This window comes from Python bivittatus, unplaced genomic scaffold (assembly GCF_059951505.1).
Source record: "Python bivittatus isolate LINGU-HERP-01145 unplaced genomic scaffold, Pbiv_v1 ctg000190_np1212, whole genome shotgun sequence".
Lineage (NCBI taxonomy): Eukaryota > Metazoa > Chordata > Lepidosauria > Squamata > Pythonidae > Python > Python bivittatus.
Genome location: NW_028277042.1, coordinates 8554394 through 8578782, shown reverse-complemented (window position 1 = coordinate 8578782; position 24389 = coordinate 8554394). Strand labels below are relative to the sequence as shown.

At 36.4% G+C, this 24389-nt stretch overlaps 1 protein-coding gene across 3 annotated transcripts in view; it reads left to right on the top strand.

Moving 5' to 3' along the window:
* The window catches only part of CDH8 (cadherin 8), a 205398-nt gene that overhangs the window by 87411 nt on the left and 93598 nt on the right, over positions 1–24389 (top strand). For all 3 annotated transcript variants that reach the window (XM_088136003.1, XM_088136004.1, XM_088136002.1), the window contains exon 5: positions 15501–15620. In XM_088136003.1, coding sequence (XP_087992129.1) covers positions 15501–15620 — 120 coding nt within the window. The remainder of the gene's footprint in view (positions 1–15500; positions 15621–24389) is intronic.

Sequence of the window (24389 nt, the reverse complement as noted above, 5' to 3'; positions counted from 1 at the left end):
ACTTAAGCAATCTAAGAAAATAGCAGGGAATTCCCTCCCTCCCTCCCTCCCTCCCTCCCTATCTGAGACATTGCAAGGCAGATTTCAGGGCAATCTTCTTTTCATAACCAGGAATTCTTTTTTTGATGAAGCTCTGTGGGTTTTTATTTCTTACCCATTCTGCCATTTCCCTGGTAGAAAATCTTTCCTGGCTTCCTTAAAGCTACCTAGCCAATCTATAGATGAACAGCCTGCTTTAGTTGTGGTTTGCATGCCTCTGTGGTTGGGATACCACTTGAAACATTCACGCCTTGAAATAATGTTACGATGCTGCATGCCCTGGAACTAGAGAACTTGTCTCTGCTGCAAAGCCCTCAAGCGACAAAGATGTTGTACAAGCCATTTCATTTTTAGATAACGGCACAAAGTTATAAGCAAGATAGAAGGGTGAGTGAATTAATCTCTCCAGCACTCTGCAAATAAAATCCAGGGATCTCGAGGAAAAGAAGCCTTTTATTTGTGGGATGCTGGAGAGATTAATGTTCTCACTCTTTATCTTGCATATAACATTGTACTGTTATCTAAAAATGAAATGGCTTATACTGTGTCTTCATAGTTTGAGAGGGTCTATGGATTCCACCATGGGCTATTGAAGGTAGAAATGGGTGACAGCTTTGTATCTGGAGGCCACATGTACAGCTTTTGGGGAGGCTGTAGAGCACAGTGGTCAGGACAGTAATGAACAGTGGGGAACACATCACATATATGGATAGGGACAGGACTTCAAGGTTTTCAGGGTGATTTTTTTCCTCTGTTAAAAATTATGTTAAATGCACTTAAGAGTGTGTGTTTCAACATGGTAGGAAAGCATTTCATTGATTTTGGCAATACTAGGGTGCTCCAAAAATGGGTTGAATGGCTATGTGTGGCTTCAGGCAGTCAGGCTTCAGACTGCTTATGGAATGTCTTGGATATTCACCAAAGAAGAAGGTGTTCAAACAGCAATCCCATTTTCACTATATAAGAGAACAAGATCAAATCGAGCTTTTCCCAAGTAAAGGTGGCAAAGTAGATTTCTTCTGCACTTCATAAACTACACAGGCAGGATCTGCAAGTGAGAGACAACAATTGCTTGTATGAAGTTGGAGCCAGACTTATTTGGGTTTAAGTAGGCCATGAATGTCTACTGGATGGTTGTATGTGTATGACACACTGAATCACAAATTAATCAACTGCACCTGAACCTACTCTATTATATGAAATCAATCAGTGTGCAAATCCAAAAAAAATGGATTAATCATAGTTAAGTATGTTGTGTAAATGCAGTTACTGAGTAGCTGTGGAAACTGAGTAGAATCTCATTTAATTGTCTGTTGCTCATGTCATGAATTCATATGGCTTAAACACCACCCATCTGAGATTCTTCCAGTCTTGTTCTCGCACTTGTACAAGACATTATAGCTACCTGATGTTCATGTTGGTGACATATTCATGGTTATATATTTTCTACCACAGTGCTCAGTGGAAACCACTGACTTCTAGCAGTGAAAAACATTAAAGTGGCGATATTCACATTCAAAGCAAATCCAACTGTAACATATGGAATCATGTAACATTTTTGTAAAATTGTAAGTAGTAAGAACTAGATCAACTTCATTTGCTGTATATGGTATCATCTTATTATGATAAAATGGTATTATTAAAATGGCGGTATAATCTGGAGTCCTCCTTTTCAAAATAATTATCAATAGGGAAGTGCAAAATTAATGGATCCGGTAATGGAATGTTCCACAGAATTCAAACATTTTGGTTTCTCTCTGGACCATGCTGCATCTCCTCCAGGAACATGCCGTTCTGGGTGGTTTGGTGGTTTCCAGATCCAAATCCCCCAGACGTGGTTCAGTCCTGATTGCCACAGTCCTGAAACAGCTCTGTGGTAATCTGGAATACCATGTTTGTGGCACCTCCAGTTGCTTCTGGTGAGGAGAATTTGATTCTAGAAATCACCAACATGCATAGTCTCAGAAGGGAGAAAAATGTTCTAGAGTCCTCCAGAATGGTCTGTTCCCAGATCGATGAATCTTCCCTGATAATCAATATTCCACATTTGTTGCAGAGAAGTTGGCAGAAGAGAAATCATCTATTCCTCCTACGTGGAAGTTGTTACGCAATCCCTCAGTTTAATGGAATGCAGAGGCAACTGAAACCAGCCTCTTTGACGGACTCAGCATTGCTTTGTCAGTGAAGCAAAATGTTCTGTTTCTGATGTCATGGAGCTTGTCAACAAATAAGATTATCTGTTGGTTCAATGCACCTTTCTAACAACTTTTGATTGAACGATAAAGATGCTGATTAGTTTTCATCAGCAATGCCAAGGATCGTCTGAGAGAAGCTGTTTTGGAGAAAGAAAACATGAGCTTAGTTTCTTTAGGGCTGACAGCGTGGGGTTGATTTACCAGATGCTTTAGGTGGCACTGTTGTGTCATATTGAGAAATAGTGGTTTCTCTCACATGTGCATGCACTGAAGAGAGTTCCCTGGGATTTCTTCCCTGAAATACTAGGAAAAGCTAGATGTTGTACACGCAGATACTTTGGTTGTCAGTCCAAAGGATTTGCATTAAATCAAGCCGTCATAATGACAATATTTAAAAGAAAAAAAAAAAATAACCAGAATAAAGCAGCATCATTTTGGCAGTTCTACAAATCAGTTTGAATTCTTTGCTTATTGAACTCTTGCTTCCTTTTATACATTCCAGAGTTGCAGTTATTTGTCTCGTATTTGTGATGATGATGAAGATGATGATGATGATGATTTTTAAGGAGCAACCAACTTTCTAGGATACAGGGCATTTTAAAGAAACCTAAAAAGCACAAGCCCATTTTGATTTGTGGCTTTCCTTGATGGGGAAACTTTTTTTCATGAGTTTGGTCTCAATTCCACTTCCTTTGTCTGCATTCCAAGCACTAAGTGGTCCTCCTTGCATACAGATGAGACATTGGAGTGGATCTCAGTAGAGCTTTTTTCAAGACTCAACCTTTAGAGAACAGCTGGTTTCACAATTTGATTGCACCTTTTCCTAAAGACCAAACAGTACCTTTCCTGTCTATGCTTGGCAAAGGCTCTTGAATCTGCTCTAACAGGTAGTTTTGGTCTTTGTGAAAGAGCCAGGAAGCTAAAGAACAACTGCAAACTATACTGACCATAATCTTAGAAACATAGATTCATCTAGTTTCCTCTCTTTTCTGAGTAGGGGAATCATATATCAGCTGTATTATTCTATTGTTTTATTATAAAAGTATATATTAACTGTATAGAGTTGAACTGATCATTCGCCATGTATTTTTACACCTATTACTTGTCTTGGCTTAAGTTTCCTTGCACTCAATAATAGTTTCTGAATACACATAAATAATCTTGCGGATTTAGAAAACAACCAGTTTACAGAACAACAACAAGGTTAATTTTGCCGCTGCTTTGGGTGCTCCCCTAGAACTCTTCATTGTCTGCAGAATTTTTCATTTTTGTAAGCATAATAGCCATAATAGCCATACTTTGTTCAGGTTTGGATGAATGCTGATGAAATTGATAAGCAGCCTGCTTCTTTTGTTTCTTTTCTTTTCTTTTTTTCTGTTTGCTGCCCTCTCATAAATGTCATTATTTCTTCTCAAAGAAATTAAGGGTTTCCTTTCACCTAATACAAATTCAAAATAAGGAAACAGTTAATATGACAGGTGCAAAAGTTTGGACACTCTTTCAGTTAGTACTTTACAACACTTCCTTTGACAGAAATAATAGCTTCCAAACATTTCCTGTAGCCAGCTGAAAATCTTTCTACTGATTTGGATTCCCCCCCCCCCCCATTCTTCCTTGAAGCACTCTTTCAGTTCAGAACTATTCTTAGGTATCTTTACATGCATTGAGTATTTGAGATATTCAAATAATATTCAAATCTGAGGAATTTGGGACCTTTCCCAAGCCTTTCTCATTCTTTCCTGGTTGATTTGGAAGTAAGTTTCAGGTCATTATCTTGCTGAAATATCCAACTCTTCTGTCATTTGAAATGAAAGGTTTATTGTCTTTGAACATGAATGTTTCATTTAACACTTTTTCTGCACAGCTATTTTTTTCTGATATACTATGAGTCTACATCAGAGGTAGCTGAACCTTTTTTTCAAAAGCTCCCTTCTCCTAAATAAGGAAAAGGTAAAATCAGAATGACCAGCACCACCCACATTTTGTCTATAATACATCTCCCCCCCACCCCCACTATGGTATCTCTTCATGACTTTCTTTTGGAGATAGACCTGTTTTTCCCCTCCCTCTCTTTCCTTCCCAATAGGCTCCTGGAAAAAAACAAAACAAAATCTTCTTGATAGAAGTGAGAATGCTTGCTTGAAGAAGATTTTTGAAGCTAGGTTTAGGAGGACCACCTAAAATCAGCCGGCATGAGTTTATGAGACCATAGATTGCCCATTTCTGATCTGATTGATAAACTCTTGCATGAATTAAATGTTTTTAATGGTATAGAAGAGAACAGAATGTTTCTTAGACTTGTTTCTAAAAAACAATTTGCATGTCAACAATTTATACAGGTTTCTCTAAGATTATAGTAACATTATTCTAAGGACTTGAGTTACCATGACAACAGCTATCATCTACCTATGAGAAGATAAGAAGGAGGGGAAAGCTAGGCAGATATAATTGTGGAGAGAAAACTTACAGATCTAGAGCAGGAAATGGAATGACTTCAGTATTAGGTATTCCGTAGTTCACTTTTATAGATAAACACCACCACCCCTCCCTGTGGTCAACTGATTTAAGGAGATTATACTTATTATTTTACCAGTTAAAGGAAGTCTAGTCATGTAAAGGGATACTAAAGTTATGTTATTGCTTAAAATAGTCTTGCTGGGTCAGGAAAAAAAAGTTTTTTGCAAAACATCAGTAATTAATAGATGATAGATACACATAAGTCAGGATCATATTGGTGAATGGCATACTGTATGTTTGTGTCAATGTGTTACATGATGATATAGAAGTAAGGCTCCATTATTCTCTTCCCCTGAAGCATTAAGCATGTTGAGCAAAGGCAGGGTGGTCAATCTTCTCCCAGCTGAAGGCCAGCTTTTTCCATTTAATCATTTACTGGGGTTGAAAAGTGGCAGGGCCAGAGGGGGCAGGGGGAAACAGATGTAATAATTAAAAAGATAATGAAAGTTAAAATATGAATGTACCATAATGGTACATCATTGGTCTCTTTGAAATCATGATGTTGGCATCCTTCATTTTACAAAAAAAGTCAAGATGACAAATTTCTAAGTATTAGGACATCCCAAAGGTTATGAAGCAGTTGAGAAAACAGCCTTTGCTCCATACAAATTAAATTTTGATGGTTGGTTCATTTCACCTGGAAATCTGTTACTTCCATATTAGTATGGCTTATCTTGTAGGTGGAGGTCTCAGCCTCCTTTTCCAGAAGCCTTCTACAGCTTCACAACCTGTTTCCTAGCCCTCTCTTCTGCCCCTTTGTAAAGCAGCTACATAATTGCTGACATTATTTCCTATAGGACACTTTACTTGGGATTATCCTTCTAAACTTCTGTGTGACACTGGACTCCCACATACTGCTGCCCTTCTGGCCAGTAAAAAGGTAAAATGGTATGTGACTAAAAGTGCTTCCTCTTCTTGGGAGATAACTCAATGTCACAGGGAAAAAACAAAATTAAACTTTTTTAAAGGATAAAATTGTAGAAAAACTTATAGCTTTAAGTATTTGAATGCAGGTAATAAATGTCAGAAAAGCTAAATTACAGTGTTGTCCTCTCTGGGGATCCAGCAACTGCAAATGAATGGAACAAGACAATTGATCTGAGAGAGTGTTTAAAATGACATATAGGAATTTTGGCATTCCTCAGAGGTGCAGATCTGCTACCAATCAAAGAAAACTGTTCCTCTCTCTGTCAATAGCCCATATTTCCTGAAGGTTTCATTCAGATTGTCAGATAATACAATAATTTTAAAATAAAGAGAAACATAAAAATGAACGCCACACACCAAAAAATGAAAATTAGATAAATGTTTGCTTAGAATTCCACTATTTCTGCTAAATAAGCAATTCTTGGATTGGATTTCCCTTCTGATTACAATTTACCTGGACCATCTCATTTTTCTTGAAGTTCCCAATTTTATTATTGGACCGAAGGAAAATGATCTCAGTTTTGTTCCTTTCTCTAATCCAGCATACAACTGTTTGCTTGCCTTTCTTCCCTTGGGGTTCTGCTTGTAGTTTCCCCAAGAACAAAGCTTTTTTCTATCTAGGAGGGGAAGGTAGGAGATTTGATTCTATACCTGACAAATACCATGTCACATTCAGAGTCAATGTTAACTGAAACTCGGACACTATCTCTTTGCCCTTCAGATTGGTCAGGCTTGAAGACTGCCTTTTACAACAGTATATACATTCCTTTGAACAAAGTGCTGCTTGCAGTAATGTGCAGATGTAAGCATGTGTACATGAGATGGCATTGCAGATCTTTTAACTGAAGTGGAAATATTTTTCCAGAGTTTAGTTGTGGGAGAAGAGGTAGAATCTGAAAAAGCCCTCTTAGGCTATACCATGGACACATTTCTTCCTTTATTTTATTTCTCAGCCATTACAATATTTCAACAAAATTGTTTCTTCATTGAATATAAATGCATGTACATTTTGAATGCTGTGAGCACATTCCTTTAGGGCATGTAAGGTTTCTCTCTCTCTCTCTTTCTCTCCCCCTTGATATTCCCATTTCAGTGGCATGTCGCCATCCATACTTTTCCACCTCCAAGGTGTTTTGTACATTTTTCTTTCTGAGTAATGTGCAGATTTGGTCCCCTGGCTTGCACATTAAAAAAAAAAAAGTGAGAATGGAATGCTACTGAAGGATGAATATCTTCACTTTGTAGAGGATTTTAATATGGTTTGTCAAGAAACATAAAGAGCTAGTGTGTGTCTAAATAGAAGAAGAAAATGAACAGCCACTATTGCTCATTTTTGGAATCTTTATTATGTACCCATAGGGATAACCCTTGGTACCTATTAGGCTCTCAGACCACTTCTCCCCCCACCCCAGGTTAGGTTTATTTATACATACCCATACCCCCACTAATACAAACATGCATTTAAACAGGAAAATTACATTTTGCAAACCAGTGCACAAATGTCTCATAGACAATCCTAGAATGAAAAATAATGGATGGCTGAACCCAGTGCTTTAATTGGAAATATTCCCACATGTTGAGGTTGGATAGGGGATATTAAAGTGAGGTGGTAATGACAGAAAAACTCATGGAGACTCAAAAAGGTGCTCAAGAACATTCTCTCCAGTTTGCCTTTGGGGAAACAGGGATGTTTTAATTAACTTTTCCATCCCCCAATGTAGACATTTTAGGAATGTATCTATGACATGCTTCCAAAATTGCAAATGTTTTCTACCTTAAAAAGTTTGAGACCTCTCTCTTTTGGAAGGAGTTCCAACATGGTACTCATGGCCATGAAAGGTTCTTGGAAACCTTCCTTCCTTCCTTCCTTCCTTCCTTCCTTCCTTCCTTCCTTCCTTCCTTCCTTCCTTCCTTCCTTCCTTCCTTCCTTCCTTCCTTCCTTCCTTCTCCCCTTTTTTGCTTATGCAGTAATAATGTCAAAGATTTACAAGCAGAAGTGAAAACAACAAATGCTTATGGATTCCCAAGCCCTTCCAGATTGTGTACATTTTAAAATTTAAATTTAGATTTTGGCACACATTCCCAGTTATGTGTGATATATGTTAGCTGGATTATTTCGTTGTGGTAAGTTTTATGTTTTGCCTGTTCTTTATGTCCCTAAGTTGTCGTTTTTTTAGCACCATCAATTTGTCTTCTGTGCAATGGGTATTTTGTTGTGCTTTAGGGAACAAATGCATGATTTTGCATTTGGGAGTAAGAGAGAATGAACAGAGAATAAAACAGAGCAGAATAGTTAGTGATTCTATGCAGGATGACATGGATAAGATTTCCATTAACCCTCTGTCCCTAGTGTGAAGTAAAAAAAAAGGGGGGGGGGTTCAGAGGAAAATCTCAGCATGGCACAAACAGAATAAAATGGTGAATTAAGGTTAACATCTAAATCATATTAGAAGTTATTAATATACGTTCTCCTTCTTTGAAGTCCACACTTATCGTGTGATTAGCAAAGCTTCAGTAGGCTGTTAAAATAATATGCTAAAAGTTCTGTATATATTTATCTAAAATGTGCTAATATTGAATAAAATTGTATTAATTGTGTGGCTGAAAGGAAGAAAAATAATTCAGATATTATTGCAGTAGTCTTTTACAAAACATCTTATATTATTAGAAGTAGGATCAAGTGCAATTTAGTTAATAACAGCCACTTCCTTTAAAATAGAGATGTGTCAGATGCAGAATGGCTTACTGAATAGGCTTGTGGTGACAATGGCAGAAGAAATCTAAGCTCAGAGAATTAAACAAACAAACAACACACACACACACACACACACACACACCATCTCTCATAGACAAACACCCACCCACCCACAGTAACACTTATTAGCTTTTCATTCTTCTGGATGAAACAGGACCTGCTGATCTGATTTTATTATTACTTTTTTTTATGGCCAACACTTATCTCCAGCCTTGTCAACAACATCTGTACTTGATAGTTTTCACACAATTAATTCAAAATTGCATATGCCCTGTATAATTGTGCTCATTTTGGCGTCATCTAAACAGAGATGCTGATACCATGCTTTGATAGAGAGGTTGACCTAGGCTTAGAAAGCAGAGTTAAGCAAAGCTCCCTGAAAGAGTATTTGGAGGCATGCTTTCAGTAGGAACCTGGTGTGGTTGTGTGTCTAGGGCAAATTTGAGGACTTCCCTTTAAGTGTGAACTCACAGGATAATTTGGGCTTTTATACTATATTTGTCTTCTTTTTATCATGGTATTCTTCCTAACTCTGATATACAACTTTTTTTTTTTTTTTTTTTTTTTAAGGGAGCAGCATTTAATCCATAATCCAATCATACATAACTTGGGAGTAAGTTGAGATAATGGGTTGGAAGTAAATCTGGAAAGGTATTCAACATTTCGAACTCTAGCGTTTTCCAAAAATCAAATAATAATAATTTTTCAAAAATAAAAGCTCTACTGGATGACTAGATTTGAATGGTGGGCTTTATTTTATTTTTAATTCACATTTAAAGCCCACCTACGAATTCTTTTGCCTGCTCGATCAGCTGAAGAAATGCATACAATTATAAGTAATTATTGTAAGTAATAAGTAAAATGAGAAGGAATATACATGTTATTAAATAACCATCTTTGGCCATGGTTAAACCCCATCAAATGCTATAGTAAACCTCGAAGGTCAGAATCTGCCAACTGTTTACAGATGCTAAATAGTCTAAACAGTGAAGTCTATTATAAATGTTATTTGAATATCTGTACACAGAGAAATAGCATCACTAGCAAGAGTAACAGAAGGGGAGGAAGGGTGAACAGACCTTCCAGTTTTACATATAACTGTGGGTTCCACATATGCAAGACTGGGTTTGAGCACCATTCCCAGGAGGGATTCATTCCATACTTTCTTGCCTGCTATCCCCACTCTGGGAAGTTCCCAGATCTGGGGCCTTTAGGCAACTTGGCTGTTACTGAGAATTCTAAGATCTCTCGAGGGATTCTCAGGTTGGGAGGACATTGCTAAATAATAATATGGCTTCAGGGTTTTTTGGGAGGTGGAGGTGGTAGTGTATCAGTCTACCCCAGTCTGACTTAGCATAACCAACAAATTAGGCTACTGTGGCTTGCAATACAAAGCAGTTTTAAAAATCCTGATTTCACGTCGTGTAAGAACCAATCCATCATGTGAGATTTATTAAAGTTCACTAGGTCTTAATTATAGCAACTTAGATCTCCTCATGAATATGGACTGTAAATAAAACAAAGACTGCTGAAAGACATGAGGTGGGCTCAGCTGATGTCTTTCTTAAACAAGAAAGGGACTCTCTTCCCTATATCCAGGCACATAAAGATTTGGTTTCAGAATGTGTAAGAAGTTGTGATGATTATGACACACACACACACACACACACAAACATGATGTACAACAGTGTGAAATCATGCAATGAATATTTAATCTTCTAGCCTTCTAGACTTACCAATTTCAGGCATTTGTGTTGAACAAAGACTGGCTGTGGACAGGCTTATATAGAAAAAGTGATGCTTGATGGAACAAAAAAACTGATGTATTAAGCTATAGAGCTGAAGAGTAATATGGGCTATGCAAAGTGACATGTTTATATTCAACATATAAAAATAAGAAGAGAGGAGAAAAATTTCAGGCATGAGATTCTCAGAGGGAAATACTAAGTGGAGTGAGAGTCCTTTAGCAGTTGCTTAAAAATTTCTAAGATAGATAATATGACGTATTAAAAATCATGTAGCATTGCGTGGAAATCATATCAATTAAAAAACTAAATATCATTTTAAAAAAAGCCTAGCCTACAGTTGCACCTCTGAAATCACCTACATGCTCATAAACTATGCATCCAGAAATTTCTGGCTAGCTATTTGTGAAGCATCAAGTGGGATTAGATGAGTTTTTTATTACTATTTGATTTCAGTTAGGTAGTTCCTGTGGCAATCAGGTTTATTGTGCCAGTTCTGGAGCTGGAATGATTGACTTGGAAGTGAACGACCAAATTCTGTTCTTGGAAATGGTGTTAATCCCAGTGGAGAAGCCAAGTCTTAATGTGATGCTAAACATGTCTGCTCCGAGTAAGCCCTGGGACTTGTGTCAAAGTACGTGGGCCTAGGATTCCATATGAGCTTCTGCCCATCAATTTTTCTCATTGCTAGTTGTCTTTATTACAGGCTAAGCAATGCCATCACTCATTTTCTAACATGTAAATGTAAATGATATGCTGGTAGCAGAGCTGGGAGAATTGACTCAGATTTGATTGGTTTAGCTTTCTTTGCGATCAAAATCAAAAGAGTGATCCGAAAAGGCTAAAGAAAGGGCATTTTTTTTAAAAAAAGAATTCTCTCAACAATGCAAAGTAAAAGAGAAACTGAGTAAAGGAGGTGATTGAAGAGAAAATAAATAATATTCAGAGTCTGACTATGGTTACCTCAAACTGTTGTAGCTGGAAATCAAAGAAAGAAAATACTTCACTTTCAAACCATTGTTTTTATATATATATATATATATATATATATATATATATATATATATATATATACAGCAGTTGAAACACTGCCAAGTTCCTTGAAATCTCTTGCTGCAAAGATCTTAAATGGAATATAATATACTGTATTGTTCATCTAGAATTTTGTACCCTTTTGATATGATTATTTTCCAAATGCTTGGAAGTCCATTTAATTCTGATAGGTAGCTTTATATTTTACAAAGCATTAAAAAGATATTTCAAATAATGTAACTGTTCTAAAATAAAATACATTGGCCTCAGAATTTTTTACATTGAAAACATGGAGCAAGAGCAGGCTTAGGAATGGAAAAATCTGTGTTGCACTCTGTGCTGTATATTCATGATTCATATGCTTATTCAGAAATCTCTTCCATCCTCTTCTTGCATTGCTCTGCCATTTAACAATGCGTAAAGTCTCATCTTGCAATATGTACTAAAATGCATCATTTTAAATTGTGGATTTCTGAACTGGTTTTTTTTTTTTTTTTTGGCTGAGCTTGCAATGAATTATTAGGCAACTTTGAAAGCTGTTCCACCTTGGCTGAATTCCATTCTGCATCTTATTCCAAGAAGCATGGATCAGTTTGCTTCTCCCTGAAATGTACAAAACATCTTGTGTAAATGAGGACTGATAATTTTGATAATTCCAAAGCACTAAATATCTAAGTTTCTTTAAAGACTGCCTGCTCCCCATTTTATTAATAGACTAAAAAAACCTTGAAAATCATTTTTTTTGGAACATCCCCAACTTGTGATTTAACCCTAAGTGTCCTTCAGGTATCTGGATTTCTGTGGTCATGTTGGTTAGAGAATTTTGGAAGTTGATATCTACACATCTAAAGAATACAAATTTTGGGAAGGCTGGTTTAATTGATGACAAGGCCAGACCTAGGGTACTCAGGAAAGGTCAGTGTCAGATCTTTCCCAGAAGAGTCCAGCTAAAGCAGATCAATCCAAACTGAACAGGGGGAAAACATGATTAATAGGACTTGATTCGCTGCAGGAAAAATCAAGGTGCAGGGAGAAGGCCAGCCGAAATAAATGGAGTAGTTCCAATTGGCTGAATTTCTCAGTCATTTGACAGTGTGATCTCAGCAACAATAGAAAACCAATTGATCGATGTCTTGTATCCGTAGTGTAATGAGCTTCACCCTCTTTGAAGGACCTACCTGAGCTGCTAAGACCCCTTACTTGATTTTGTAGTTCCAGATATCTGAGTTGCAAAGGAGATGGAGGTTTCATTGAGAGATCATCTTCTTACTTGGAGCACAAAGGCAAGGGACCCGTGCTCTGTCTTGGAGAATCATGCATGTGGAACTGGCATCTGAGAAGAGCTTTCTGGTATATTTGGAAATGTAAAGTAAACCTAGGAAGCTTTCTCTATAGAGATTTTTCCTTCCTTCCTTCCTTCCTTCCTTCCTTCCTTCCTTCCTTCCTTCCTTCCTTCCTTCCTTCCTTCCTTCCTTCCTTCCTTCCTTCCTTCCTTCCTTCCTGTTCTTTTGCTGTCATTGATTTTGTGCTACTAATTAATTTGGCTCATTTTTTTTAATTGATAGGATTTTTATACAATATTAGGATTTTTAATACCTTAGAGATTTGTTATTTGAAAGGCAGGTAATACATTTCTTTTAAATATAGGCTGCTTTTGGAATGCCCGACCCATACCTGTATCATGGTGATTCGCCTTTATTAGATTTGACTACCAGGTTAAACAATATTTTTATTTATTTAGGCTTTTAATATTTCTTTGGGGTGGGGGAAGAGGGAGTTACTTGCATCTGATCCTGTTCTTAATACATCTTAAATTGGGATGGCTTTTTTATCTGCTACAGAGTAAATTTATGCTTGTTATGCTTTCTGCATTTGATGTTATAGTACAGCTTCATTTCTTTGATCCTAATGTAAATTTTAGCATTTATTGTGTTTTATTATATGGTTTGCAATCCGCCTTGAAATATTATCAAAAGTCAAGATATCATTGTCATTTTGTCACTTCTGCATCCTCCACATTAGGATTAGAGCCAAAAGCGCCATTAAGAAATAAAAGGGGAATGACATTGGCAAATCTCCAGGGATGCTGAACTGTCCTATAGTCAACCAGTCCCCTGTCAGTCCTTTGAGGCAGGCCAAATCAGGTAACAGATACCCCAAAAACCATTGTGTAACTCAACTTTATGGTTACAGAGTGTAACAGAAGAATCTTGAAAATTTGACATAGTTTCTCTTATCCCGCTTTTATGCCAAAGAGAATCAAGGCAGGGCAATCTTGAGTGTCTTTCTCACCCCTTCCTCTCTTTCAGGGCTAAGCTGCTGTTTACATAACTGCTCTTCAAGGTTATCTGCATAGTCCTTTATGCCCACCCACCCAGGGAAAAAGTAGCTTTAAAAATCCATAAGCAAATAGGACCTATTACCTGCACAAGTCTTGGAATTGGAAGGAATCTGAGATATCAGCCTCATAACAGGAGAGAACATCTTCTGCTGGGGGGGGGGGGGGCAGGAAACACTCAACTGTCACAATTAAAATACAGAGACTCAATTTAAAAAAAAAAATGGCAGGGGCAGAAAATGCTATTGCTATTGTTATTATTATTTACACTTAATAGCAGCTTTCCCAAAATGGTCATACTTCTTATGTGTTGGAATTGCAGCTCCCAGAATTTCTTCCAGCAAGAAATTCTGGAAGCTACAGTTCAAATACATCCTGAGATTTCCATTGTTAGAGAAGACTAGCCTATGAAATCTTAGAAGAGACGCAACTCACATATTTACTCGCTGGACCCCTGATGTGCTGTGATCTTTTGCTCCAAGTTCCTCTTACTACAAGAGTAATAATTTAGGTGATACAGAAAAAGTAATGATAGAAACAGGTTGTTCTGTGTCTCTTGATCATCAAACTAATGGTGTATGTGTGTTTTTGCACACACACACGGATACACTGGAAAAAATCACGTTGTGTTTTATTTTTTCCTATCTTCCCCAAAGAAAGGTACCAGTGATCCAAGATCCTATTTTAGATGCTACCATCTTCAGTAGTTAAGTGGATATCAGTAGAGACAAAATTTTCATTATGATATTACAGCTGATGTATTTGCTTGGTAACTTACTATCTTGGTTGTGTTAGTGGCTCTTTCATTTTGTTTTGCTTTTAGAGTAACATTGTTTTTGGATCTGACTAGAGTTGGACGGATCCATGTAGATTTCTGCTACTCTAAAGCTGCTCCTGTTGATGCTCAGATTCTTTAGAACTTCAGGAGATAACCTTTTGAATATTATTTATGTTATGTGGCTTGATGATCTGATGCAAAAGGCTTTCTCATTTTAATTCCCAAATTGTGGAATGTACTCTGTGGAGCTGCAAATGGTTATGACTATGTCTGCTTTTCAAGTTTTGACACATTTTTCGGTTTAGCCCTTTGAACTGTTGGAGGAGTGTGGCTTTAAAATATTTTATTTGTATTGTTGAATTAACATTTTAGGATACAGCACCTCGATGTTTTGTGTGTGTGTGTGTGTGTTTAACCAAAGGATGGTGTATAAATGTTAGGGCTGCAAAAAGCCTCAAAGGGACACTTCACTTTGATCAAAGCGTACTTCTAAGCTCTTCTGCAAAGTGCCACAACACACTGCTTCTAATTTGGCAGAGCAAAGTGAATTTTGCTTTGCCTGTCACATCTGGTTTCTGGACTCGCACACCACATGTGCAGAAGGCACTTTTTTTGAAGCAAGGGAGCCCCCTTGATCAAGGCAGATTGGCCCTGTCTTGACACATCTAATGAAAGCATCAAGGCGGTGTGTGTTACTCCCTGTGTGCAAAACATCTCAATGAGATAAAACATGACTATTGTGCACAGCCTAATATAATTAAAGTGATCAACGCTGCATCAGTGCACAAGGTTAAACATTTTACTACTGGAACTACCACTATTAAACTCAGATTAATATTTGCCATGTACAGGAACATTTTGGTAGTGATATTAAGAATGGATGATTACCTTCCATGAAATGGTCATCCTGCTTTCTTACTCTGCCATTGTGATTACTGGAAGATGCTGTATTCATGTATGAGCCTTTAATGGTTTGGGGGCTACTTAGGTTGATTTTTGTTTCTTCTTTGACGAGCTGATGGTTTCCTTTATTTTCTCTAGCATTAGTTAATTCCATTTCCAAAGACAGCGTGAAACAAGACCATAAACTAGATTCTCCCTTACCAGTTGGGAGTTTACCATACATCTTTGAGAGTCTTGAACAAAACCAAATATTGTTTCTTTTTGCCATTAGGTACTTATGTTACTAAAGTGACAGCCACTGATGCTGATGATCCTGTTTATGGAAACAGCGCCAAGCTAGTCTACAGTATCTTGGAAGGACAACCTTATTTTTCAGTTGAACCACACACAGGTAAATGCGTCAGAATGTCAACTTACTTTCTTATGTGATTTGAGGAAAAATATGCTTCTGCAATGCTGTTTTGTGTCTTGCATTTAAACATAATGTGTAGGTAGGTGGTTGCCAACATTAGTCAATCTGTAGAGCATAAATATGTGACTCATTTCTCACTGTTGTATCCAAAGGCCTGACAGAGTACAAAGATTAAAATGAAAGAATAATGTTTATCAATTCTGTTGAGGCAACCAAGGTGGTAAGAGGGAAAAAGTCCACAGCTCATTGTTGTCAAATAGTCTGCATTTTGAGGAAAAATAAATGATTTTGGTAGTGTTTGTGGATGCAAATTCTTTTTACAGTCCTAAAGCCGAAGTTGTATTACTTTTATTGGGGGGGGGGGGGGAATCAAAGCTTGTGTACACACTGATATAGACAAGAGAAGGTTAGTGAGAAAATATGTGTTTTGCCCCCAAGGAGCTACAGTTTTAATCTTTAACATCTCCAGTTTGAAATGATAAATTTATCCTTTTCATTAGTTAGTTTCATTTATATCCTAGCAAAGAACTCAAGGCAGGGTTCAAGATTTTCTCCTATTTATCCCTATATTAGCCTTCTGAAATAATTCAGTTTTAAAGTCTGACTCAAGTTCATGGCTGAGTATCTGAATATACCCAGTCTTAGTCCAATGCTCTAACCAATATTCCCATTCTAAATCTAACTTCCCAAGGGATACCATGAAATGTGTTTTTCTACTGGCCTTGGAGAGCCAGTCAATGTTGCACAATTATTATTTTGGCTGCTGAAATGAAATAAATGATGTTATTTATTTTTAAGCTTATGGTTTGATTCTGTAAATAAATGCAATAAGCCTAGCTCTGGGGAGCATTCAATATTTTTTATTACTGATAGTACATATCTCCCCAAAGATTTTATACCAAAAGGGTATAACTTTATTGCATGACCGCCACAAATGAAAGAAAGTCCCTTTTTTTGATAACTACTCCAACATGGGAAGAATAATTTTGATATAAACATGCCAATCTAAGAAGAGTCAAATACCAACAATGTATAACCTTCACTGCAATTCTTGCATTGAAGCTGAAGTGAATCCACTCAGTTTCCATAACTTCTGCCAATTTGTCTCCTGTATGGGATTACCATACCCAAGCTTCCTTTAATAGGTGGATCTCCTATTTCTGATTGCAACAATAACCTATACATTTTTGAAATTGTTCCTTTTGGTTCTCAATAAAGACGTGCAGTGGTACCTCGGTTCATGAACTTAATTCGTTCCATGATTCTGGTCGTGAACCAAATCAAATTTCCCCATAAGGTTCAATGTAAATAATGTTAATCCATTCTGACCCCTACGAATGTGGTCGCCAACCGATTTTGGTCACCAACTGAATCAAATTTTCCCATAAGGTTCAATGTAAATAAGGTTAATCCATTCTGAACCATATGTATTTTTTTTTTAAACCACAAAAATATGAAACAAAGTACAGTACAGTACAGTATGAAGAGAGAGAACACTAACCTTGCTTGAGGCGACTTCTGGCGTGGAGGACAGGAAGGTGGGTGGGGAGGCGGTTATTGTTTGGAGGGAGAGTCCCCCTCGCCTACAGGAAGCCACGACCACGCGTCAGAGCAGGGAAGATGGCCGCGGGTCGTGTTCATCACCCGATGCGGAGTTCGTGAACGGAAGCAAAATTTTGCGAACGGTGCTGTTCATGAACCAAATTGTTTGTGAACAGAAGTGTTTGTGAACTGAGGTATTACTGTATTAAATTCTCATAGTTGCCATAGGACCGTGTTGCTGAAACTTTAATATTTCTATTACCCAAAAGAGATTTGAATTGATACCAGAAGAGGCATGGCAGCTTATCAACTATTCACTGATCGCTCTGAATTTATTGAAAGGTTCCCTATTACTATAAAAATCTTTTAGTCAATAAAGATTATATTCTTTCAAAGATTTCATTTTAGTCAAACCATAATAATTATCCTGATCAATATATTTTATTAGAGGAGTTGAAGGGGAAGTATCCTTTATCAAAACTGTGTATTTACAAATTTGAAGCATTGTTTTAGTAAAAACACTTTCAATTTGTTTTATTTAAGAAAAATATTTTGGGTGAAAAAAACATTGATTTATAAACTTATCTGGCTCTAACATAGTTTCAGTTTGAATCCACTGTTTAAAATAGTCTTCCAGGATAAATGGAATCATCTGCCCTAATAGTGCTGTTTGATAATATATTAAGAAATTGGGCATACCCCAGTCTCCCTGTTTTTGAAGTCTATATAAAATCCTTTTATTTAATCTCAGTTTTTGTGCATGAAAGCAAAAGCTTTCTTTTCTTTCTTTCTTTCTTTTTTCCCTTGCCAATGTCTTAAAGCCTGTTCTGGAATTACCACTGGGAGGCATTGAAATAAAAAGTTAAGCCATGCAATTTTTTTTTTCATTTTTACCACTGCAGTTTGCCCTAAAATATGGAAATGTTTTGAAGCCCAGTTTTTCATTTCTTTGTTTAATTTCTTCCATCTTGGTACATAATTATTTGTAAAAAAATTATTAATATTTTTAGTTACAGTGATGCCTCAATATTTTAGAGCTTTGTATACTACTGGAATCATTAGAACTGTGGAAATTTCCTTTTGAGTTTTTGGGAGTGCATGAAGAAACATCAAATGTGATTTATGAAAATTAACTGATAGTCCTGACACTTTTGTAAATTCCTTTAGCTCCTCCTTCATATAACTAGCTGAATAAGAAGCATCTGAGAGACTCAAGTTCATATTGTCTGCAAATAGATTTGAAAGATCCATTTTATCTCCCTTTTTTATCCCATTAATCTGATTATTGGATCTAAGTGGTATTGCCAGCACTTCTATAGCTAGGTTGAATAGTAAAGGTGATAAAGGAGAACACTGCTTGGTACCTCTTAAAATCATGATGAGATCTGAGTCATAACTGTTAACTCTTATCTGTACCTTAGTTGGTCTGTAAATAGGTTCAATCATCTTACAAAAGCTTGCTCCAAATTTAAATTTAATTAATACTCATTTTAAAAATTGTATTTCCAGAGAATAAAAGGCTTTAAATATATCTAAAGAACATATGGCTAATGAAGATTTATTCATTTTACTCATTTGCAATTTCCTGATAAGGGTAGATATATTTTGGTTTGGAATAAAGCCAAATTGGTCCGTATGAATAATTTTCCTATAATCACTTTTAATCAGTTAGCTAACAGTTTAGTATACATTTTACAGACCGTATTGAGAAGGGAGATGGGCCTATAAAATGCCAAATCCTGGGAATTTTTACCTGATTTAAGGAACAAAATTTTCTTAGACTGTTTCCAAGATGCTGGTAAAGGTTCACCCTGGTTCAAAGTATTACATAAAAACAGAAATTCAGGTATTAGGATCTCTTTAAATTCTTCATAAAATTCCCTTGACAATCCATCAGGGCTAGGAGATTTTCCATTTTGAATAGTGTTAAAGACTTCAGTCATTTCTAAAATAGAAAAGGGAGATTTCATAAATTGTATATCTTTTGGAACCAATTCTGGGAATAATAATCTATTTAAATATTGATTAATTTTTATTGGTGATGGGTTATTTGAGGAATATACTTATTGAAAAAAAAGTTCGAATCGTTCACTTATACCTTTAGTTTTGGTCACAATTTGACCATTGCTATTTTTAATTGCACTAATACATTTTTATCCTTAGGTTTTTTCAACTTATTCGCCAGTATTCTAGAATTTTTATTATCATATTTGTAGTATCTTTGCTTAGCAAAAATAAGCTGAGAGATTTTATCTGTCTGCAAATCATCCAACTCTCTCCTTTTATTTACTATCCGTTTGTAAATATTATCCAGTTCTGTTATAGTTTGCTAATAAATTGTTAATTTCTAAATAAAGCTTACTTCCCTTTTGTGTTGATGTATATTTGTTTAATCATGCTTCATCTGGTTTATACACTCTCCTCTTAATACTGCCTTCACAGCATCCCACCTTGTTCTTACTGATGTTTCGTTTGCATGATTTTCTTGAAAAAAGTGTCTCAAAGTTTGAGTTACTCTTCACTTTGCTGCTCCATTGTATAGTATTATAGGATTAAAACACCCGTTATAAGTAAATGGAATGATTTCTTCTAAATCGAGAATAATCATCATTGGAGCTTGATGTGATATAAATATTGTTGCAATTTTAACTTGTTGCAAAAAAATTGAAAAAGTTTTAGATATCCTAGAATGTGATTTATGTCTACCTGAATAAAATGTATGTGCTTTTGTTGCTGCATTCATAATTGTCCATGTATCCATGAGTCCAAAACTATGCACTAAGTTTTGAAATCTCTTATGCATTCCAGTCTGAGGTTTTAATGAATCACTATTGAAGTCCCCTCCTATTTTAAAATTATCTGCATTACTTTTTTTTCCTGTTCATAATCTTTTAAAAGTAACCAATCTGACCCAGATTAGGAACATAAATAGATGCTAAAGTTAATGATTTATTATCAAATTCTCCTTCTGTAAATATATATCCACCTTCCCTATCTTTCAAAATATGTTGAACCTTGAAAAGAACCTTTGACAAGAACAGCTACTCCCCTTGATTTATTAGATCCTTGTGCAAAAGACTGTTTATCAAAATACCTATCATTCAGCCGATTTGTTGTATATGTTTCTTGTCACATAACCACATGAGGTTTCAGTGACTTGACACAATTAACAATCCTTCACCTCTCAGACCTCTAACATTTAAAGAAATATTTGTACATTGTTCTCCCATTACCTACATTTTTTTAGAATGTCTCTGTCTAATTTCTCTATGCAGTTAAGATTATCTTGCATCCAGAAAATTACTGAAAGCTTATGGTTCACAAAAATCTATCGAAAAATTGATAGTATAAAGAGTATGTATAGCATTAGAATTCTTTTCCCTGCATTAATACCCTCCTCCTGTTCTCCCTCCCCACTTTGAAAATCACCCTCCTCCCTTATCCCTCCCCTGCCCCATCCCCATACTGTACTATGCCTCCATATCCAACCTCCCTACCCTCCAATCCCAATTAGACTGGTAGTGAAAAAATGGCAGAGGATCCTTTAAGGATCCTCTTAAGGGTGTGCGTGTGACCCACTGAGGTTCCTTCTCCCCCTCACCAGCCAATGAACTCCCAAATTTAATTAGTTCCTTGCCCATAGTTTTAGCTACATTATTATTTTATTTAATTCTTTACTCTTATTTATTTAGCTCCCTCCTTTTCCCCCTTCCACTAAACCTAAACATTAAAAAAAAGAAGTAATACAGTCAATATAATTTATTTGATTCCGCAGCTCCATGCAGCATTCTTATTTAATCTTCAGCTTGTAGCTGAGCCTGCTTTTCATGGTTCCAAGGACAAGTCATGGATTGCTTCCTTCATCCCTTGGTAGAGAACTCTGCCAATGAGTTGCCCATCTCAGTCAAAGTAGCAATACCTTTTCGTTCTTGTGATGTAAAAACAATCAGCTTGAAAGGGAATCCCTGCTTGTATCAAATATTGTTCTGCATAAGTTTTTCTGTCAGTGGTTTAAATTCCTTTCTTCACTACAATGTAGCTATGCTGATATTTTGAAAGAAGAATATTCTCTCACTGTCCTATTTAATCTGCTCCAGTTCACATGATTTTCTTATAATTTTGCCTTTTATATTTGAATGGGCAAATCTGACCAAAAGTTTCTGTGTGTTCCTAGGAAAGTAAACCTGGTGAGCACATTCAATATCTTTGTCTGTTAAGTTCAAATCAGAGCTCAGGTCATTAATTTTAGAGATGAAATAAGTAGTCAGATTGGCTGTTCCAGTTTTCTCTGACCCTCCTTTGATCCTTAAGTCATTGCTTCTGCTATGATCCTGTAAATCTGCCAACTCAATCTTTATTTCAGCAATACTCTTTTGAGCTTTGCCTATCTCCAAAGTATTGTTTGTAGCCATATCATAAGCTTTGCTGGCAACCTCACCTATATCAGTGAGATTTCCTTAAATTGTTTATTCATTTGCTTAGACACACCTGTCAAGTCTTTAGTTTCTCCCACAGCATGTTCATTCTATTCCATTCTGCTTCAATTCTTTTTTAAGTTGTTTTATTAATTGTCCAATTACCTCCATATCAGATGTCTGTCCGTGTCTGTGGGCAGAGGTTTCTTCCTCCATTGCTTCTTCTTCATCAGTGGGAAGAGGTAATTCCTCAACCTCCTTCAGGTCTTCCCAGTAAGCTTTGATCCTCTTTCCTTTGCACAGCGTCTTCTTCCTCAACATATTTTAAATTATTTTACTATTTGATAAGATATTCAATGAGGTAAACTGGCTATATTAAAGAAAATAGCTAGATCGGGGGAAGAGCAGAGAACACAGCACACCATCCTTCTGTAGACATACCTTTCTGTAGGTGGAAGGTAGCAAAAAAGAAGCAGAACTAATATTTGACTCTGTAATTTATGCTGTGGGGGGAATCCATAGCATTCATTGCAAATGTATGATTTCTCTTTTAAGTACATTCCAATGAAATGGACAAAGTGCTTGAAAGTATATTTTTTTAAATGGCACAGTCTAAAAACAGAACAATAGGCCTGTCCCTGAGGATGAATCAGAAGTGTGAAAAAATCATTTTATATTATCATTTGTAAATATCCTTTTGGAGTTTTCCCTCCCCACCCTTATCATCTTTATTCTGGAGCTACTGAGGTAGTGATTTTTCAATTGAGTAAGAACTGAATTATCCATTTTATAATATACTCCTTTGAATTAAAAGCCAGACAGAATTTCCTCTCCCCAGTTCCATATGTAGCTATTTATTCTAGCTTGCCAGGTTCTTGACAACCCAAACATGGATTGTATTATGAATGCAATAGGCAATAGCTGAGGGTCTTAAATTTTGAAAACTGCAAGAATATGGAACAGAGTATTCTTCAGAATGTGAGACCTTGCCAGTCGGGAATTGTATTGTAGGAAAAAATATTGTGGAACTCTTTGAATTCAAATGTCCTTTTGGTGTTTCATTAAAATTTATCTCTTCTGCTCTTCCTTTGGACGGTTCAGGCATGAATATTCCGTTCATGGCTTATTTGTATGTGTATATGCTGCTGCATTTTATTTGTTTCTTATTATTTTATAGTGAGGAATGTCGTCCTCCCTCCCTCCCTCCCTCCCTCCCTTGCTTCCTCCCTTGCTTCCTTCCTTGCTTCCTTCCTTTCTTGCTTGCTTCCTTGCTTCCTTGCTTCCTTGCTTCCTTGCTTCCTTGCTTCCTTGCTTCCTTCCTTCCTTCCTTCCTTCCTTCCTTCCTTCCTTCCTTCCTTCCTTCCTTCCTTCCTTCCTTCCTTCCCCCATTTGTATAAAAGGCTATATAGTGGAGAAGTAGCCTATATCTATACGAACTTTGCAATGTTTAATAAGATACTAAAGTTGATGCTGATTTTCTATGTCATGGATATGGGCTCTTCAAGTTTCAGCTGAATGCACAGATAGTGTCAAACTAGAATAAATGAGAGACACATGAGGTTGGCCTCTTTTCCTCCCTGACCACCAAATATGAGCCAGAAGAAAAGCTCTATTTTGCTCAGGGGCATAAATAGAGCCATCTGAACCACAAGGCAAATATAGCAGGTGCCATCACAATGTAACTTTTTTCTTTTCTTTACGTATCTAAGAATAAGTTGCACTGTCTGCTAAGGATTTTATGTTCTTTCTGACCTTTTGGAAATATGTGGCCTGCGATCGATTGATCGATCGTAGATAGATAGATAGATAGATAGATAGATAGATAGATAGATAGATAGATAGGCAGGCAGGCAGGCAGGCAGGCAGACAGACAGACACACACACACACACACAGACACACACACACATGTATGTGTGAATTCATTTATATGTATGTATTTCTCTCTCTTTCACACACATAGATACATTTATATATGCTTCATATAGTCAATTCATTACTTGTCTTTTAAGGAAAAAAAATCTTCCTTTGGCTGTTTTGGCCCAGTTTTCCTGTTTTGGCCCAGTTCATTTTTTTTTTTTTTTCATGGCCATGAATGCTTTTGTCAGTGCAATTCCTGGCATGTCCTGCAAGGTAAAACATACGTCTTGATTCAGAACAGATCACCCACCTTTGAACTATAATATTAAAGATCAAAATACTGCTTTAGGACATCATACCTTGGGATAAAGTCATGAAGGGTGAGCTGAAAGTACAAGACAGACAGAAGTGTGTATTCCAAACCAAACCATCTGAAATTTCAAAACAGACTTGAGAGATGATCACCTTTGATGTAAACCCTAGTCACATTAGTAGACTAGGTTCCTCACCACTACTCACATTCTAATATGAATAAATCTGAGCTTCTCCCATAGGTTGAATGTACATAGTTTGACATTTGGTGAGTTGATAGCCATATCAGTTGAATGAATGAATGAATGAATGAATGAATGAATGAATGAATGAATGAATGAATGAATCCAAATCACATTATTGTTTAATTAGAAGCTCTGACTACACAAAACATAATACATACAGCATGCATTAATCTTCTTTGGAAGACAGTTTTGTGATGTAAAATTCAATCTCCCTGCTGGTATAAAGTAATATAACAATCTTGCATTAAAAAAGTAAACAATGGGTTATTCAAGAAGCCATCCTCTTTCCAACACAAATAGTTGCAAACAGATGAACAATTTGATGGGGGGAAAAAAGTGTGCCATTAGATTTTTTTTTTTTTTTTTGATAATCTGA